Below are 19,856 nucleotides of genomic sequence, written 5' to 3' on the forward strand. Positions count from 1 at the left end.
CTAGCGGCTGGAGAGGCCGGGAGGAGGCTAGCGGGCCGGAGAGGCCGGGGGGAGGCTAGCGGCTGGAGAGGCCGGGGGGAGGCTAGCGGCTGGAGAGGCCGGGGGGAGGCTAGCGGCTGGAGAGGCCGGGGAGAGGCTAGCGGCTGGAGAGGCCGGGAGGAGGCTAGCGGGCCGGAGAGGCCGGGGGGAGGCTAGCGGCTGGAGAGGCTGGGGGGGGGCTGTGCCAGGAAGCCCCTCCCGGAACAGGCCCCATCAGCGCAAGGCCGAGCCGCTCGCCCGGCCTGGCGACCCACTCAGCGCCCATGACAGAAGCAGACTGGGATGGAGGGACGAGTAATTCACTGTGTGCATGAGCAATCTACAATCAAAGCAACGCAAAGCAGCGGGGCTGTCGAGGGCTGCCGTGCTGAAGGGCCTGTCTCGGGGGCCCGCGGCGTGGTGCGGTGACGCCTGGGGGGTGGGGGGCCCGCGGCATGGTGCGGTGACGCCTGGGGGGTGGGGGGCCCTCCCCCGCAGCCTCCTGCCTGCCCCGCGCCCTCGGGCACCGCCGTGCCCTTTCCCCAGCACTTCCTCTAATGGACACACATGGGGTGGGGCTCCAGGACGCCATCTCCCCCAGCCCCGTCTGAGTGGGGACAGAGGGCTCTGAGGGGAATGTGGGGTCTCCCAGGCCCCTGGGCAGGGCCCGCCGCCCACCTGTGTGTGGCTTCCCGTGGGAGAGGGGGCATCGGAGTCTCCTTAAGTTGCACTGGCCAGGAAGCCCCCAGGGAAACAGCTTCCCGGGCCAGCCTGGTGGGAAGTTCTCCGGGGAGGGATGGAGGGCAGGAAGCCTGGGCAGTGGAGAGGTTCCAGCTGAGCTGTGGGGCCCGGACGCCGCTGAGCGGCCTGCAGGCCTGCCCCTGGCCGGCTGGCTCCGGTTGGGAGAGAAGCAGAATGGGACACTGGCAGGGACGGACGGACGGACGGACGGGGGACTGGGGGAGGTGGGGGACTGAGCAAGAGAACCACCCAGGCTGCAGGGACACTGGTGGTGGGCAGGCGGGAGGGCAGGGAGGCCAGGGGTCGTGGCCGGGATGGTTCCCGTCCCGCACAGAGGAAACACGCCGAGCCGGCCACGGGAGGCCACAGGCTGCAGGCCGGGCAGAGGAAGTTATTGGAAAGTCAAACCGGAATGGCACGAGGAGGGGCCGGGCAGATGGTTCCTGCTGGGGAAGCGGCGGGCACAGCTGCGGCCCCCCGGCCCCACCGCACTATCGCGGCGACACAGCTGGCTGCCCCTCCCCTCCACGGCCCTCCCCTCCGCGGCCCTCCCCTCCACGGCCCTCCCCTCCACGGCCCTCCCCTCCACGGCCCTCCCCTCCACGGCCCTCCCCTCCACGGCCCTCCCCTCCACGGCCCATGAGGCCCTGCCACCCCCCACCCTCCCCAGGGCCTAGCTAGCACAGGCTGGCAGGCGGGCGCACGTTAGCAGGGCCCGGTGCTTCTGGGGGAACACGGGCCTGTGCGCCAACAGGCCCAGCTGGCCCCGACCCTCCACGGCTGACGAGGCCCCACGGGGTCAGGAGAGGCTCTCTGGGAAGGGCTGACCGCCACCTGCCCCGGGGGCAGCCTCCTGCTGCCCGGCTCCAGCCCGGCCTCCGCCTGCCTGTCCCAGGCTTCCTCTTTGCTGCAGAGCCAGCCCCCCATGTCAGGACCTCGGGGTCCCCGAAAGAGCAGCGCAGGTAAGAGGCTGGGGGGCAGGGGCGGCCGGAGCAGGCGGGGAGGGGGCAACGTCTCTGAGCTGCTGCCTGTGCGGCTCTGTGGACAGCGTGGTCAGGCTGACTGGCCTCAGCTGTCCCATGGCGGGGACAGGTGGCCTGAGGAGGACCTGGCGGGCGCCAGGCCCGAGTCCCGGCCCCACCCGGAGGCCTGCGCCTGGACCCACGCACAAGGGGCCAGCTGTGTTCCTCCACAGTGGGGCAGTGGCCAAACATGGAGGGCAGAGGCCCCTGCCCGATCTCACGAGGGAACTGGTCAGAGCTGCAGGAGTACCTGCGAGCCAGAGATTCCGGGCAGGACGGGGGACAGGGCTTCTCTGACGTTGCCAACCTCGGCCCACACCTCGGGGCTCGGTGTGCAGGCGTTTGGTCTGCCCTTCCCCGGGGCCACGTGGCCACCTCCAGGGAGCCTCTAAAACCAAGTGCTCCTCACCCTGAGTTTTTGGCCTGTCATCTGCAGAGGGTCCTACCCTGAGCAGACTCTGCAGCGGTCCAACCTCTGGGGCTCCAGCCACCCACAGATGCCTCCAGCGAAGATGCCACTGTGCAGAGCCTGTGGTGTGCAGAGCTCACAGTGTGCAGAGCCTGTGGTGTGCAGAGCCTGTGGTGTGCAGAGCCCACAGTGTGCAGAGCTCACGGTGTGCAGAGCCTGTGGTGTGCAGAGCCTGTGGTGTGCAGAGCTCACAGTGTGCAGAGCCTGTGGTGTGCAGAGCTCACGGTGTGCAGAGCCTGTGGTGTGCAGAGCTGTGGTGTGCAGAGCCTGTGGTGTGCAGAGCTCACGGTGTGCAGAGCCCACGGTGTGCAGAGCCTGTGGTGTGCAGAGCTGTGGTGTGCAGAGCCTGTGGTGTGCAGAGCCCACGGTGTGCAGAGCTGTGGTGTGCAGAGCCTGTGGTGTGCAGAGCTGTGGTGTGCAGAGCTGTGGTGTGCAGAGCCTGTGGTGTGCAGAGCCCGTGGTGTGCAGAGCTGTGGTGTGCAGAGCCTGTGGTGTGCAGAGCCCACGGTGTGCAGAGCTGTGGTGTGCAGAGCCTGTGGTGTGCAGAGCTGTGGTGTGCAGAGCTGTGGTGTGCAGAGCTGTGGTGTGCAGAGCCCGTGGTGTGCAGAGCTGTGGTGTGCAGAGCCTGTGGTGTGCAGAGCCCACGGTGTGCAGAGCTGTGGTGTGCAGAGCCTGTGGTGTGCAGAGCCCACGGTGTGCAGAGCTGTGGTGTGCAGAGCCTGTGGTGTGCAGAGCCTGTGGTGTGCAGAGCTGTGGTGTGCAGAGCCTGTGGTGTGCAGAGCTGTGGTGTGCAGAGCTGTGGTGTGCAGAGCTGTGGTGTGCAGAGCCCACGGTGTGCAGAGCTGTGGTGTGCAGAGCCTGTGGTGTGCAGAGCCCGTGGTGTGCAGAGCCCGTGGTGTGCAGAGCTCACAGTGTGCAGAGCCTGTGGTGTGCAGAGCCCGTGGTGTGCAGAGCTCACAGTGTGCAGAGCCTGTGGTGTGCAGAGCTCACAGTGTGCAGAGCCCATGGTGTGCAGAGCCCGTGGTGTGCAGAGCTCACAGTGTGCAGAGCCTGTGGTGTGCAGAGCTGTGGTGTGCAGAGCCCGTGGTGTGCAGAGCTCACAGTGTGCAGAGCCTATGGTGTGCAGAGCTGTGGTGTGCAGAGCTCACAGTGTGCAGAGCTCACAGTGTGCAGAGCCCGTGGTGTGCAGAGCCCGTGGTGTGCAGAGCTCACAGTAGCAAAGCCTGTGGTGTGCAGAGCTCATGGTGGAAGAGCCTGTGGTGTGCAGATCCTGGGGTGTGTAGGGCCATGCTGCTGACACAACAGCGTGATATTGGCTTCTTCCAAGTATGGCAACTCACACCCCTGAGGGAGGGGGCACTGCGGGAAGGGGGCACTGTGGGGAGGGGGCACCAGTGTGGGGAGGGGGCACCAGTGTGGGGAGGGGGCACTGTGGGGAGGGGGCACTGTGGGGAGGGGGCACTGTGGGGAGGGGGCACTGTGGGGAGGGGGCACCAGTGTGGGGAGGGGGCACTGTGGGGAGGGGGCACTGTGGGGAGGGGGCACCAGTGTGGGGAGGGGGCACCAGTGTGGGGAGGGGGCACCAGTGTGGGGAGGGGGCACCAGTGTGGGGAGGGGGCACCAGTGCGGGCCAAGGTGTGGTTGGCAAAGACAGCCGTCCCCTCCCAGGAGCTGGGCTCACGGCCCCGCGGGGTAGGTCCACAGCCCTCCGCCCGCCCGCCCCGCCATGTGGTGTTGGGCCAGCTCTCACCCAACCTCAGGTTCCTCCTGTTGGCCCCCACGTGGCGTGGGCGTGGCCTCTCGGTGGACAGGGCGGCGGCGGGAGGGGGCTTGTGGCTCCGTTGTTTGCATGGCAGTGCTGACCCCCCGGTAGCTGTGAATGTGGCTGGGCGTGCAAGGGTGTGGTGGTGGGGTTGGTGCGCTGGAGACCCCCGGAGCTGGCCATCTGCGCAGACAGACGCCCACCTTGAAGTTCCCAAGTCATTCCCTGCTCCTCAGGGACTCAGGACTCACAGGGACCCTGAGGTTCTGGGGGTCACCTCCAGGGGCAGCGTTGACCTGAGCCGTGCTGGAGGGGGCTGGGGTGCTGGCGGGCTGGGGAGAGGCCACGAGCTGCGGCAGCCCCAAAGCGAGCAAGCCCCGCAGGCGGGCGGGCAGCGGGTTCACGTCAACTGAGGGGCAGTGGCTCCCTGCAGAGCTGAGCTGGGGCGCCCCGCCCACTCCTGGGGCTGGGGCTGAGAGGGAAGGGATGGGGTGGCCAGCAGGGAGGGGGCCCCTGTGAGGCCCGTGAGCCGCAGCGTGGGTCCGGGGAAGCGCGGGGGCCCCGGGGGCGCTCCCCTGGGGGAGCTCACCGCTCGGGGCACCTGCCTCGCTCCGGCCAGTGTGGGCAGAGCACGTGTGGGGGACTCCCGCCCGCCGTGCGCACCGTGGGCAGTTTTCTTGTTGCCGTTCCTTGCACGGTGCGTGCGCGCGTGTGCGTTCCTGCCCCTGCGTGCTGAGGCTCTGAACACCGTGCAAGCCGTCTTGGATGGGGGAGGAGGTGCTGGGGCCGTGTGTGGAAGACATGAGCAGCGCCGAGTTCAGCGCCTCCAGGGTCATGGTCTGGTCCCGGGCGTGTGCACCCACTCCGGACTCTCATGACCCTGCGGGAGGCCCAGAGCTGTGATGCCGGCTCTGCGGAGCCAGACTCCGGCTGGAGCCTCTGCGGAGGGACCTCCATTCTGCCTCCTGGTGCATCTGGGCTTCCTGGGTGTCTGGCCGTGATGTCCGGTCACTCCAGTCCCAGCCTCCGTCCTCAGTGGCCACCTCTTCCCTCCCGAGACCTCGGGCCTCTCTCCAATGATGGAGCCGCCTGGTCCAGCAGCGGACCAGAGGGAGATGGACGGCGGGAGCTGGGGGCTCTCTCCGTCATCCCTTAGGGGAGGAGCCGGGGACCCCGGCCAGGGCTGGCTCCACAGCCGCCAGCATTGAGGGGCGCAGGTGTGGGTGATGACGTCCCTGGAGTGGACACAGCGTGGCCACGAGGGGACCGGGAGACAAACATCGTTGTGACGGGTGTGTGCAGCCCCTGCGATGGAGGCCCGCCCACTGCACAGTGCGCCTTCCCGTGCCCCCCGCGTGCCCCATGCACACCCCGGCTCGCGCGCGGGGGCGCCGGCTGCAGCAGCGCCCCCACGGCTGGCAGTGTGGCCTCAGGGGTTCTAGGTCAGGCGTGAGGCCCAGGGCCTTCGCTGCCATCACAGGCTCTGCCCACGGGCAGCATGGGATCACGCGCCCCAAAAGAAACAAGCTCATTACCTGACTTACGTAAGTGTGATGGCTCTGGGCGCCACCTATAATAACAATAGCTTCCAGTGGGGGGCGGCCCCAGAGCCCCGCTGACCGGCAGGCCCAGCTGGGAGCCACCTGCTCATGGACAGTGGACCCCTGGCAGAAGTCAGAAGGGGGTGGGGAAGGAACCCCGGGTCAGAGGGCGGAGAGGAGGTGTGAGACGGAGGCCATGAGGGAGGAAGGTATAAGCAGGGCCTCCCTCCCCTCCTGCCGTCCAGGACTGTCCACAGTCCCCTCCCCCTCGGCAGCCTCTGGGACCTGCTGGGGGGTCTCTACCCTGAGCTCCAGCACTCTCCCCCCCAGAACTTCACAAGAGGGAGCCAAGGGACGGAGCCCTGGCCGGGCGGGCTCCCTAGAGGAAGTGGTCCTGCGGGGCAGCGTGGAGGCCACGTCCCAGGCAAAGGTGGCTTCCGTTCTCAGCAGAGATGAAGAGGAAAGCCTGGTGGTGGCCGGCCGCCGCCCCAGCCCTCGGACACTCTCAGTTCCACAAGTGCAGCTGCCCGAGGAGACAGGAAGAGAGGCTGGGGCCCGGCACAGGTCCAGGCCCTCCCAGGACCCTCTGCCTCTGAAGCCACGGTGGCTGTTGCCATGGCTACAGGGCCCCACGGGACCTCCGGCTCAGCAGCCCGGGCCCCGGCTGGGCCGGCTCGGGCCACACAGGTGTTCATCCTGCTCTGTGTCAGGAATCCCAGAGCAGATGTTTCCTGCCACCCCATAGCTGACACCTGGATCAAGCGTGTCCTAAAGCCCAAGAACAGTGCCAAGAACAGTCCCAGTGCCCCCCTGGGGACCTGGCAAGCACTCTCTGCGCTGCTCCTGGTGACAGAAGGCCTGAGGGGCTGGCAAGGAGCAGAAGGAACTGGGCCCAGGGTTTCCTCCTCCCTCCAGTTCTGGGTGCATTTGTTGGGTTTCTGGAAAGCCCCAGCCCTCAGGCCGGGGGGGGCTGCACCTGCCCGCATGTGGCGCTCCCGGGGCTGTAGGGGAGACACCTCGGGTCTCTAAGAACAGGCCTTCCGCACACACCCTGGCCAGAGCGTCCCGGGAGCTCCGAGCGGCCGGCCCCGCAGACCCTGAGCTGGCCGCTGCCCAGAGCAGACCCTGGTAGAGGCTGCCAAATGCCACTCTACCAGGAGGCTCACCCTGGGCCCCAGGCGGCTCCCTGGCCGGCCGTGCGGGGCTGTCCCCAACCGGGGGCTCCCCGGACAGGGGCTCCCCAGGCAGCATGCACACAGGGGAGTGCCGGCGGGAGGGCGGCTTCCTGTCGGAAACTGAAACACCCAGGTGAGAGGTGAGCTGCCACCGCAGAGGCTGGGCCGGCCGCTGCAGGCCTGCCATCCGACCCCCGCCATCCGCCCTGCCGCTGGCCTGCCATCCGCCCCCCGCCATCCGCCCTGCCGCGGGCCTGCCATCGGACCCCCGCCATCCGCCCTGCCGTGGGCCTGCCATCCGCCCCGCCGCGGGCCTGCCATCCGCCCCGCCGCGGGCCTGCCGTCTGCCCCTCCTCACCCCTCATCCCAGCAGCGTGCAGGGCCCTTCGGCTCGGTGGCAGCCTCAGGGCCTTTGGGGGCGTGGTCACGGACCTCCTGTGGGGACTGCTTTCCCAGTCCTCCAAAGTCCCTTCATCCTTTTAGAAGGGAACGGGTTGGGGGGGCTCCCGCCAGGATCGCGTGGGGCGCTGAGTCCAAACCCCAGGACCACCAAAAATTCCTTTTGAATTGAATACATGTGGCAATCATGACGTTCCAGTGGGGTGAGATTCGATGGGATACCCTGTGAATGCCGACCTCTTCCTCCACAGTCTTCCCCGACTGCTGCCCGACTGGGTGGCATTCACACCCAGCTCTGCTCAGATGGGCAGCTGCCGTCTAGGGATGGCTGCCGTCCAGGGACGGCCCCCCGGCCCAGGCCTGCCAGGATGCAGGATGGCTCTGACTGCGCCCAGCAAGCCCCCTCTCTGGGGCTAGTCCTCCAGGTCTGGAATATTCCAGGCACGCTGGAGAAGCTCCCGACGCACAGACTCCCTGGTCCCTGGCCTCATGGAGACCTCTCCCTGTTCTTTGTCCCTGTGTGGTTCTCTTCAAGGAGGGGACAAGCGCTGACACTAAGGCCATGTCCTGGCCTTCAGAGAACTCAGGATATAACTTTTGTTGCTGTGACCCCACGAGCCAAAGATGCAGTGAGGGGTCTGGGGTCTCAGGTCCTCCCCCAGCCCACAGGAGGGACAGACCAAGTCCGAGTGTGCGGCAGCAGGGCTCGGCGGTCCTGCAGGCCCCATGCGTGCAGGGAGGGAGGGCCGGGCACTGGGTGGCCTGGCACTGGGCACTCCTCCCCATTCTCCCACAGAACCCATGGGGCCTCGGGCCGGTCCTCGCTGAAGATGGATGTGGGGGTACCAGGTGGGGCAGGCATACCTGGACGGCCGCCCTGCGGCGCTGGGCTGCTGGGCCTGCGGGGCAGGCATGCCTGGGTGGCCGTCCTGCGGCGCTGGGCCTGTGGGGCAGGCGTGCCTGGGTGGCCGCCCTGTGGCGCTGGGCCTGTGGGGCAGGGCCGGGAGGCTGTGGACGCATGTTCTTCTCCCCAGCTCTGCCTGGTGCTCAGTGTCCTCACGCCCCTTGGCACAGCGTCCCAGGCCATGAGTCACTGGGCATCTCGGGGAGATGAAGGTGGTGGAAAGTCCTAGAACTGGGCTGGAGATGGGGCCCCTGGGCCCAGGAAAACCTACTCTGCTCTGAGCGGCTCGAGGGAGCTGCCCAGGCTCCCCTGGAAGGCAGGGGAGAGGCACACGGCCCTCCCTGCCCTGCCCAGGGCCCGGGGTCCTCCCCCCCCCCCCCGCACAGCCTGTCCCGGGCCCGGGGTCCCCTCCACACACAGCCTGTCCCGGGCCCGGGACAGCCCTGTCCCCCTCACAGCCCTGTCCTCAGGGAACACGTGAGGCCAGGGGCTCTACTCGCTTGAGGTGAAAGTTCATGAAATGCTTTGCACGGCTTGGACATGTGACTCCACTCTGGATAAATAACCAGTGTCCAGCAGAGGTAGCAGTTAGCTGTACCCCACAACCTCAAACTGCACCCCACCTGCATGTGCATGAGACGTGCACTGGCAGGTGGCATGTCCCTGGGAGATGCATCGCTGCGGGGGGGGCACATTCAGGAGGTCTGGTCAGTGTGGCAGAGCACACATCTGAACTAGGAGCTGGGCATGAGACCTTGATGAGGATGTCCAATGCAGGACGGACAGATGGGCGGTGGACGGACAGATGGATGGATGGATGGATGGATGGATGGACAGGTGGGTGGTGGGTGGATAGATGGGTGGTGAATGGACAGATGGGTGGTGGATGAATGGATGGATGGGCGGTGGACGGACAGATGAATGGATGGATGGATGGATGGATGGACAGGTGGGTGGTGGGTGGATAGATGGGTGGTGAATGGACAGATGGGTGGTGGATGAATGGATGGATGGGTGGTAGATGGGCAGATGGATGGATAGTGGGTGGATGGGTGGTGAATGGACAGATGGATGGACAGGTGGGTAGTAGATGGATGGATGGTGGATGAATGGATGGATAGATGGTAGATGGACAGATGGATGGATGGTGGGTGGATGGGTGGTGAATGGACAGATGGATGGTAGATGGATGGATGGGTGGTAGATGGATGGATGGGCGGTGGACGGACAGATGGATGGATGGATGGATGGGTGGTGGGTGGATAGATGGGTGGTGAATGGACAGATGGATGGACAGATGAGTGGTGGATGGATGGGTGGTGGATGAATGGATGGATGGATGGATGGTAGATGGACAGATGGATGGATGGTGGGTGGATGGGTGGTGAATGGACAGATGAATGGTAGATGGATGGATGGGTGGTAGATGAATGGATGGATGGGCGGTGGACGGACAGATGGATGGATGGATGGATGGATGGGTGGTGGGTGGATAGATGGGTGGGGTGAATGGACAGATGGATGGACAGGTGGGTGGTGGATGGATGGATGGATGGTGGATGGACAGATGAGTGGTGGATGAATGGATGGATGGGTGGTGGATGATAGATGGATGGACAGGTGGGTGGTGGATGGATGGATGGATGGATGGTGGATAGACAGATGGGTGGTGGATGAATGGATGGATGGGTGGTGGATGACAGATGGATGGACAGGTGGGTGGTGGATGGATGGATGGATGGATGGTGGATGGACAGATGGGTGGTGGGTGGATAGATGGGTGGTGGATGAATGGACGGATGGGTGGTAGATGACGGATGGATGGTGGGTGGATATACAGAGCTCTTCTTCCTTCTGAAGTCAGTGGGGTCTCCCAGGGTGGGAGAGATGAGGTGCACACATCCAGTATGGCTGAGCCAGGCTCTCTCCTGGTCCTCCTCTCCGTCTACTCTCTGAGTAATGAGGTCGAGCTCTCAGCCATTCAGGGACTTGGTAGAGGCCTTCTACACAGAAACCATTCCTGTGGGTTCTGAAGTCCGTCTGGCCGCTCTGCTGCCGGCACACAGTAGGTGCTTAGGAAATGTCAGCTGAGAGGGCCCCTGGTCCTATACCTAGCAGACTGAATCTCTGGTGGGCAAGAAAGAAGAGAGGAGGGGCTGCAGGGGTGAAGGCTGCCTTTAAAAATCCTAATATTTTCTGTTTGTTGGTTTGGGGTATTTGTTACTGTTTGCTTGTTTTAAGACAGGTCTATGTAACCCACGCTGGCCTTACACCCACAATCCTCTTTCCTCAGCCTTCTGAGTGCTAGGATTACAGGCGTACACTATGTGCCTAACTGAAAGTCTTACCTTTAGCTGCGTTGTGGGTGAGTCCCGACATGACGTTAAGAGAGAACAACAGGCACAAAGGCCGCGTCACATGATCTCACGTTATGAAATGTCAGGAGAGGAGAATCCATAGCGACAGAAGGTGGAGTTGTCATCTCCAGGGCCCAGGAGGGACCTCAGGAGTGGCGTTCGTGGAGATGGGACCGGGGACAGCGTGCAGAAAGGAAAGTGTGCGGCCGGCCCACCAGGGACTGAGATGGCCCCGTGTGGATTCGGTGGGACCCCGGGTGGGCTCCACCCTGCCCTGGGAGCTGATCCCAGGACCCAGGGCCCGGGACGGGAGGCAGAGCCCTCGGGAACGAGTCCCCGCCCCCCACGGCCATGGCCAGTGGTGCTGTTGGTCCCTCCTTTAGCCACACACCCCCAGAAGCCTGGCCTCCAAAGCTTGTCCTCAGCCTCCAGTCAAGGATGCCGGAATAACACCCTCCACCATAGGGAATCGGCCACCTTTGGTGTCTCCCCCAAAGGTACAAAGGTCTGATGCCAGAGGGTGCCAAGGGTTTCGTGCAGGAGAAGCCAGGGGCGGTCCCCTCCCTCCGAGCCTCCCACCCCCAGCGGAACCTCTCCTCCCAGAGCAGCTCCCTGAGGGGCGGCCACGCTGCCCTCAGCTTCCCCCTGGAGTTTCAGCTCCTCAGCTATTTTAGGTACCCTGGTCACACCCAGAGTCCTTCCTCTTCAGACCTGTGAGCCGGCGGCCAGCGGCCTGATCCACCCTCCGTCTCTCCAGATACACCAATTCTGGATGCTTCTCCGCAATGGAATCCCTAGGTATTGGGGTTTTGTGCCTGGCTCTGCCACTCAGTGCCATGCCCTCAGGGCCACCATGGTGGTGTGTCTGGTGCCTGTGCACCTACAAGCTGCCTGCCTTTCTGAACCTGCTTCCTAGATGTGCACAGGAACGATGAGGATGGCACCAGGGTGGGCGCGACGGTCCAGGGAGGGCAGCAGGGTAGAGGCCTGGCGGAGGGGCAGCGGGGTAGAGGCCTGGCGGAGGGGGTGGTGCCTTCGCCTTCGTCCTCCCTGGGCCACGTGCGGTGACCCGGTATGCTCTCCATACACAGTGTTCTTGTTCCCAGCGGGGTCCTCATTCCAAAGAGAGGCTTGGAGAGGTGCCCCGAGCTGGGACACAGCCCTAAAAGGGTGCTGAGCGGGTGTGTGGGTTTCTGGGGCGGGTTCTGACCCGGAGCCGGGGTGGAAGCCGGCTCTCCTGTGGCTCGAAGCCTGGGGGGGCAGAGGGTGGGTCTGGGGGAGGGCCAGCTCCGCCAGGGGTCGCCTGTGGTTCCGACGTGCAGCTGGCCAGTACAGCTCCAACTCGCAGCTCAGAGCCCTGCTGCTGTGCCCCCAGAACTGAACAGGACTCAGAGAATGGCACATGGGCTACCCTTGGGTGGGAATGGGACACTGCCCCGGCGTGGTCACTGGGGCCAGTGGAAGGCAGGTGGACCCAGGGAGGGCTGGAGGCCCCTGCATGGTTGTGCAAGGGTGCATTGGTCACTACCCTCCACCACACAGGTCACCGAGAGAGCCCGGGCCCCACAAGCCACCGAGAGAGCCCGGGCCCCTGAGTTCTGATCAGGAAATTCTGTTTGGGCCAAATCAAGCCGGCACAGGCTGTGGACCAAGCAGCGGCCCTCCCAGGCCTCCAGGGACCCAGCCCCAGGGTGCCCTCCCACGCACCAGGGGACGGGAGCGGCTGTGGGAGGGAGGGCGGGGTCTGTGTGCACACCGTCCTGGGGCAGTTGGGGGGCGGGTCCTGTCCTGGCAAAATGGCTTTGGGAGGCCTCGGGGAGGGCCAGCCCCTGGAGATGGCTGTGACCACACAGAAGCAAGCCCCCAAAGTGTGCACACACAGACCCTGAGCCGGCCCATCCCTCAGCTCAGGCCACGTCCCCATCCTGGATGCCAGGACTCCTGAAGTAGTGGGCAGGCCCCTGACTGAGGGCGGGTGGGCACCGGGACAAGACAAGGGGTGGAGGGAGGGCAGCAGGAGGGCAGGCAGGGGCTGGCAGGAGGGAGGGCAGCGGGAGGGCGGGCAGGGGCTGGCAGGAGGGAGGGCAGCGGGAGGGCGGGCAGGGGCTGGCAGGAGGGAGGGCAGCGGGAGGGCGGGCAGGGGCTGGCAGGAGGGAGGGCAGCGGGAGGGTGGGCAGGGGCTGGCAGGAGGGAGGGCAGCGGGAGGGCGGGCAGGGGCTGGCAGGAGGGAGGGCGGGCAGCGGGAGGGCGGGCAGGGGCTGGCAGGGAGGGAGGGCAGCGGGAGGGCGGGCAGGGGCTGGCAGGAGGGAGGGCAGCAGGAGGGCGGGCAGGAGGGAGGGCAGCGGGAGGGCGGGCAGGGGCTAGCAGGAGGGAGGGCAGCAGGAGGGCAGGCAGGGGCTGGCAGGAGGGAGGGCAGTGGGAGGGCGGGCAGGGGCTGGCAGGGAGGGAGGGCAGCGGGAGGGCGGGCAGGGGCTGGCAGGGAGGGAGGGCAGCGGGAGGGCGGGCAGGGGCTGGCAGGAGGGAGGGAGGGCAGCGGGAGGGCGGGCAGGGGTTGGCAGGGCAGTGGCCTCTCTCTCAACCCAGACTACAAACCAGCAGCAACACACAGGCAGGCTGGAGCCACCTGGTCCCAGGGCATCCCTGAACCTAGTGCCCCAGCTGCCCCCCAGCCCCCCCAGCTGCCCCCTAGTCCCCCCTAGACCCCCTTAGGCCCTCCCAGCCAGCCCTCTCCAGCCCCCCCATCTCCTCCCTGCTGGCCCCTCCCAGCCGCCCCCCAGCCGCCCCCCCAGCCGCCCCCCAGCCAGACCCCTCCCAGCAGCCCCCCAGCCGGACCCCCCCAGCCGCCCCCCAGCCAGACCCCTCCCAGCAGCCCCCCAGCCGGACCCCCCCAGCCGGATCCCTCCCACCGGCCCTCCCCAGCCACCCCCCCAGCCGGACCCCCCCCAGCCGCTTCCCCAGCTGGACCCCCCCCAGCCGCCCCCCAGCCGCCCCCCAGCCGCCTCCCAGCCGGACCCCTCCCACCGGCCCTCCCCAGCCGCCCCCCAGCTGGACCCCCCCAGCCGCCCCCCAGCCGCCCCCCAGCCGCCCCCCAGCCGGACCCCTCCCACCAGCCCTCCCCAGCCGCCCCCCCAGCCCCTCTCCAGGCAGGTTCACGGGGAACCGGCTAGGGGGCATGCTCGTGGTCCACATCATAGTAGAGCAGGCTGTTTCCAGGAGAAGTCAGCCCATCCTTGTGTCCTTAGTCCATCTGGTCAGGCCCCTCCACATCCACAGGGAGACACGGGCTGGAGAGAAGCAGAAGCGGGGCAGGTGAAGCCGGAGGCCGAGCGGCCGGGCCAGCGGTGCCGTGGAGCCAGCCCCGGGGGAAAGCCTGAGAAGAAGTGATTAAGATTCATGGAATGAGGTCGGCAAGACAAACCCAAATGTTTATTTTCCCAGGGGTAAATTACGACTTCAATAGGCAGAAATTACGGTCCCGGACCCTGAATAGCAATGAAAGGCACCTCACCATCGGGGGTCAGCAGGATGTCCGGCCCGTAGCCTCCTCCATCCCCGGGCCCGGCCAGCCCGGCCCCCATCGCCCAGCCTGGCAGGGCAGCTTCAGTACCCGCTGGACGGTGCCCAGGCCTGGGTGGACACGAGCTCGGGCCGGCTCACAGTCACTCGCTCACACGCATTCGCACGTGCTCGTTCACACGCACCCTCACTCACACACATTCACACCACGCATTCACACGTGCTCGCTCACATGCATTCACACATGCTCGCTCACACGCATTCACACGTGCTCACTCACACGCACCCTCGCTCACACGCATTCACACGTGCTCGCTCACACGCACCCTCGCTCACACGCATTCACACGTGCTCGCTCACACTCACCCTCGCTCACATGCACTCACACACCCTCGCTCACATGCACTCACACACCCTCGTTCACATGCATTCACACATGCTCACTCACACTCACCCTCGCTCACACACCCCCTCGCTCACACGCATTCACATGTGCTTGCTCACACTCACCTTTGCTCACATGCATTCACACATGCTCACTCACACTCACATGCACTCACACACCCTCACTCACACACACACACCCTCACTCACACACATTCACATGCTCGCTCACACTCATCCTCGCTCACACACCCCCTCGCTCACACGCATTCACATGTGCTCGCTCACACTCACCTTTGCTCACACGCATTCACACGTGCTCGCTCACACACTCACATGTAATCGCACACCCTCGCTCACACACACACCCTTGCTCACACTCACATGCCCTCACTCACACACTCACACACTCTCACATGCCCTCGCTCACACACTCACACACTCTCACACGCCCTTGCTCACACACCGGATGCTGGCTTCAGCCCTCTGTGCTGGCAGGCCCAGCCTCCCTGCAGGCTCTGGGAAGGACTGGAATCCGGAACGGTCCGTCCGCAAGGGGGCTGGCACTGTGGGGCCCAGCGCCCCGCACTTGCTTCTGGTCCTTTCTGCCCCCTCTGACTTCTGGGCGCCCAGGCAGGGCAGCGGGGAGGTGGGGAGCAGCCTCCTGCTCTTGCCTCGTGCCCCAAGAATACCCCAGAGACCCGGCCTCCCCCTCTGGCCTCACAGCTGGTCGCGGGGCCGCAGCTGCACGGCACCCTGGGAAGTGAGCGCAGGGTGGGGTCGGCTGCTCCTGCCTCCCACCGCCCTTTGCAGACCTGAGCTGGGTCACTTGACCCCAGCCCTCCTCCCCCTCTGAGCCACCCCTGGGCAGGCAGAGGAAGAGGAGCGGGAGCTGACACTCACCGGAGGAGGCCACGCCTGGCGGAACCCCCGGGCAGCCCAGCTGTGTGGCTGGCTGTGTGTGCGTGCGTGCGTGCCCCTGTGCGTGCGTGCCCCTGTGCGTGCGTGCCCCTGTGCGTGTGTGCGTGCGTGCCCCTGTGCGTGCGTGCCCCTGTGCGTGCGTGCCCCTGTGCGTGCGTGCCCCTGTGCGTGTGTGCGTGCGTGCCCCTGTGCGTGCATGCCCCTGTGCGTGCATGCGTGTCCATGTGTGCATGCGTGCCCCTGTGTGCGTGCATGCGTGCCCCTGTGTGTGCATGCGTGCCCCATGCGTGCATGCGTGCCCCTGTGCGTGCGTGCGTGCCCCTGTGTGTGCATGCGTGCGTGCCTGTGTGTGTGCGTGCATGCGTGCCCCTGTGCGTGCGTGCGTGCCCCTGTGTGTGCATGTGTGCGTGCCTGTGTGTGTGCGTGCATGCGTGCCCCTGTGCGTGCATGCGTGCCCCTGTGTGTGCATGCGTGCGTGCCCCTGTGCGTGCATGCGTGCCCCTGTGTGTGCATGCGTGCGTGCCTGTGTGTGTGCGTGCGTGCCCCTGTGTGTGCGTGCGTGCCCCTGTGTGTGCGTGCATGCGTGCCCCTGTGCGTGTGTGCGTGCGTGCCCCTGTGTGTGCATGCCTGCGTGCCCCTGTGCGTGCATGCGTGCCCCTGTGCGTGCCCCTGTGCGTGCCCCTGTGCGTGCATGCGTGCGTGCCCCTGTGCGTGCGTGCATGCATGCCCCTGTGTGTGCATGCGTGCCCCTGTGTGTGCATGCGTGCGTGCCCCTGTGCGTGCGTGCATGCATGCCCCTGTGTGTGCATGCGTGCGTGCCCCTGTGCGTGTGTGCGTGCGTGCCCCTGTGTGTGCATGCCCCTGTGTGCGTGCGTGCCCCTGTGTGTGCGTGCATGCCCCTGTGTGTGTGCATGCCCCTGTGCGTGTGTGCGTGCATGCCCCTGTGCGTGTGTGCATGCATGCCCCTGTGTGTGCATGCGTGCATGCCCCTGTGCGTGCGTGCATGCATGCCCCTGTGTGTGCATGCGTGCGTGCCCCTGTGTGTGCATGCCTGCGTGCCCCTGTGTGTGCATGCCTGCGTGCCCATGTGTGTGCAGGAGCACACCAGTCCTGGGTTTGAGCTCAGGGGCTGGGCACTGTCCTTGAGCTCTTATGCTCAAGGCGAGCTCTACTCCCTGAGCCACAGCTCCACTTCTGGGCTGGTTTCAAACCACGATCCTCAGATCTCAGTCTCCTGAGCAGCTAGGATTACAGGTGTGAGGCCCTGGCACCTGGCTTGTGACCAGCTTTGACGTGCTTTGGGGGTGTTGCTTTCCAAACTATGGCTTTAGACTATCCAGAATCACCTGGAGAGAGAACAGAGTGGTTGTGTCTAAATACAGATCTCTGGTCCTCATCCAAACCCACCAGTCCTGGCCAGGGAAAGAGACAGGTGGGGGGGCAGGTGGGGGGGCAGGCGAGGGGGGGCAGGCAAGGGGGGGCAGGCGAGGGGGGGCAGGCGAGGGGGCCAGTGCTGAGACTGGATGAGTCCTGGTGACAATTTATTATTACCTATTTCACACTGTGATCTTTTGGTTTTGCCATCCATTATAATACTTTTAAGTATTGAATAAAATGTAGTTGATCCTGACTGATGTCACACAACCGAGTCCTGGCCACCAGGGTCTGGTGCTGGTGGGGTGCTGTGTTAATAGTTTGGGGTCTGTCTGGCGGGGTGCTGTGTTAATAGTTTGGGGTCTGGTGCTGGTGGGGTGCTCTGTGGGAGTTTGGGGGTCTGCCTAGTGGGGTGCACTGTTAATAGTTTGGGGTCTGTCTGGTGGGGTGCTGTGTTAATAGTTTGGGGTCTGCCTAGTGGGGTGCACTGTTAATAGTTTGGGGTCTGGATGGGGGTGCTGTGTTAATAGTTTGGGGTCTGTCTGATGGGGTGCCGAGCTAATAGTTTGGGGTCTGTCTGGTGGGCTGCTGTGTTGGAGTTTGGGGTCTGTTTGGCGGGGTGCTGTGTAAGAGTTTGGGGTCTGGATGGGAGGTGCTGTGTTAATAGTTTGGGGTCTGGATGGGGGTGCTGTGTTGGAGTTCAGGGTCTGGATGGGGGTGCTGTGTTAATAATTTGGGGTCTGGATGGGGGTGCTGTGTTGGAGTTCAGGGTCTGGATGGGGGTGCTGTGTTAATAGTTTGGGGTCTGGATGGGGGTGCTGTGTTGGAGTTCGGGGTCTGGATGGGGGTGCTGTGTTGGAGTTCGGGGTCTGGATGGGGGTGCTGTGTTGGAGTTCGGGGTCTCTGCCCCAGGGGAGGCTGTCAAGCAGTTTTGGCGCCAGGCCCCGCTCGTGCTCTGGGGCCTTTACCATGCTTTCCTCCTGAGGATCTCTGGGCCTGGCTCAACGTCTAACTTCTCACACGGAGAAAACAACTCTTATCTGGAATTCAAGAAGATTCCACTTTGCATACCACAAAATTGAAAGGAGATGCAATCAGTTTGTAGCTGGCAGCCGCTTAAGCCCTTTTTATGACCAATGTCCGTGTGGTCTGGGGCTGACTGCCAGCCGGCTCGTGGCCACGGTGATGTCACTGGGCCCACGCTCCCTCCTGGGCTACTTGCTCCTCGTGGGGAGCCCCTGGCTTCCACATTTAAAAAACACAGTAGGAATGGAATTAACCTCACAATAAGCGACATCCATGCATGAATACACAAATTACAAAAAGAATGCCGCATCACTTTTTCAACAAAAACTTGCTTTTCTATTTAATCATTCTCAAAATGCATTGCAGATCCACACTGATTTGTTCAGACAGTACTGGGATTTAAACCAGGGCCTTGCACTTGCTACGTAGTTAACTCTGCCACTGGAGCCACTCCACGAGCCTCCTTTTTATGTTGCTACTTTCAAAATAAGGTCTGTGATTTGTGCCCAGGCCAGCTTGGACTCTAATCCTCCTGTTTGTGTCTCTCCGTGACATTGAGATCACAGGCACACAACCCCTTGCCCAGCTGTGGGTCAAAATGAGAGGTCACAAGCTTCCTGTTCTTTGTCTGTGGTTGGTGTTGGTGTTGTTGTTTACCGTAGGCTGGTCCTAAACCTCAGTCTCCCAATCTGTGCCTCCTAAGTCATCACCATGATTTATCTGTTGTATAACAGTTATAATTAAGGTAATAATCGGATCCAAATGATAATTTGGATTAACACAGGACAGTGCTTGCATCTTGACATTCTGTTTACAGAGTTGTGTAAGATGGAGGAATCCAAAGGCTTTCAAAAATAAAAATATATTAAGACTTTCTCCTCTTCCTTTAGACTGGACCTTGCTATGTAGCTCAGACCACTCTCCTGCCTCAGCACCCTCAGTGTGCTGGGATTCGATGAGCAGCTAGGATAAAATTCTCCTGGATGGAGTAGAACTGTGCATTAAGGGCAGAAGAGGGGTCATGCAAAGATTTAGTTGTAAGGTAGAAGTCTATTTACATATGTTTCTTCACCTGCTTCTACTTTTATGTACATATGGTGTTTAAAATATTGATTATTGATATCTATACTTTTGTCTTCTGGACTTTTTAAAATTAATAATTTTTAGAGCCGTATTGGGTTTGCAAAAAATCTGAGCAGAAGCTGGATGTGACTGTGCACATATATAATCCTAGCACTTGGGTGAGTGAGAAAGGAAAGGAGGGAAGGAAGGAGGGAGGGAGGGAGGGAGGGAGGGAGGGAAGGAGGAAGGGGGGCAGAAAATAGAGTTCAGGGAGACCTTATCCCATGCTCCCCACGCTAAGGCTGGTATGGGACACTTACTACCAATGATGAGCGATGCAAGGTATCATGTTTCTGATACATTGTTATTAACCAGAGGCTATAGCTTACATTGGGCTTTAGTCTCTGAGCTGAATGTTCTGTGGGTTGGGACACACTGCAATATTCCACTCTGCCCTAAAGCTCTGCGGCTCCGCCTGCTCCCCGCCCCAGCCCTTCTCTGGCCTTTTGCAGGACATCACAGAGGTGATGTGTGCAACCTGTCAGATGAGCTTCTTCGCTTGGCAATGCGTACTGAGGGCTCCTCCGGGTCTTTCACGGTCTGACAGCTTGTTTCTCTTTACGGATGAATAATATCCAGTGCCTGCTGTAGCGTGCAGTCGCTTTCCACCTATTGAAGGACCGCTCGGTGGCTTCTGACTTCAGGCAATTAGGAATAAAGCTGCTATAGACAGGTTCTGTGAAGGTGCAAGCTTTTAACCCACTTAGGTGACCCCAAGGATTGTCTGTGTGGTTAGCATGCAAAAAGCCTTGCAGAATCCCATTCTGCATTCCCACTAGCAAGCACAGGGGCTTCCTACTGCTCGGCACCGTATCTCCCCCGCCCTCCGCCCCTGCCCAGCCACCGGACGCTGTCCTGTTCGGGGCTCAGTCCCTCTGCGAGGTGGGGGTGGGACCTCACGGTGGCCTCCTTGTATCCCCAGCGCGGGGCGGGCCTCCTTCCTTGTGCTGACCTCCTCCTCCTTCGTTTGTGCAGTGCTGGAGTTTGAACCTGGGGCTTTGCCCTTGCCAGGCAGCCGCTCTGCTATTCGAGCCACATCCCAAGGCCTTTGTGCTTCAAATTGTGTCTCACGTTTATGCCGGGGCTGGCCTAGACTCCTCTTATTTATGCTTCCCTGTGGCTGGG

General features: G+C 63.3%; 1 protein-coding gene across 3 annotated transcripts in view; it reads left to right on the forward strand.

Moving 5' to 3' along the window:
- The first annotated feature begins 1,469 nt into the window (after positions 1-1,469).
- Positions 1,470-19,856, forward strand: part of LOC138822822 (protein CBFA2T3-like) — a 68,064-nt gene continuing 49,677 nt past the window's right edge. For all 3 annotated transcript variants that reach the window (XR_011370637.1, XR_011370638.1, XM_070015753.1), the window contains exon 1: positions 1,470-1,721. Coding sequence is in view for 1 of the 3 variants with exons in the window: in XM_070015753.1 (XP_069871854.1) it covers positions 1,685-1,721 (37 nt within the window). In the remaining 2 variants the exon portion in view is untranslated. The remainder of the gene's footprint in view (positions 1,722-19,856) is intronic.

This window comes from Dipodomys merriami, unplaced genomic scaffold (assembly GCF_024711535.1).
Source record: "Dipodomys merriami isolate MVZ:Mamm:240054 unplaced genomic scaffold, mDipMer1.0.p SCAF_116, whole genome shotgun sequence".
NCBI lineage: Eukaryota > Metazoa > Chordata > Mammalia > Rodentia > Heteromyidae > Dipodomys > Dipodomys merriami.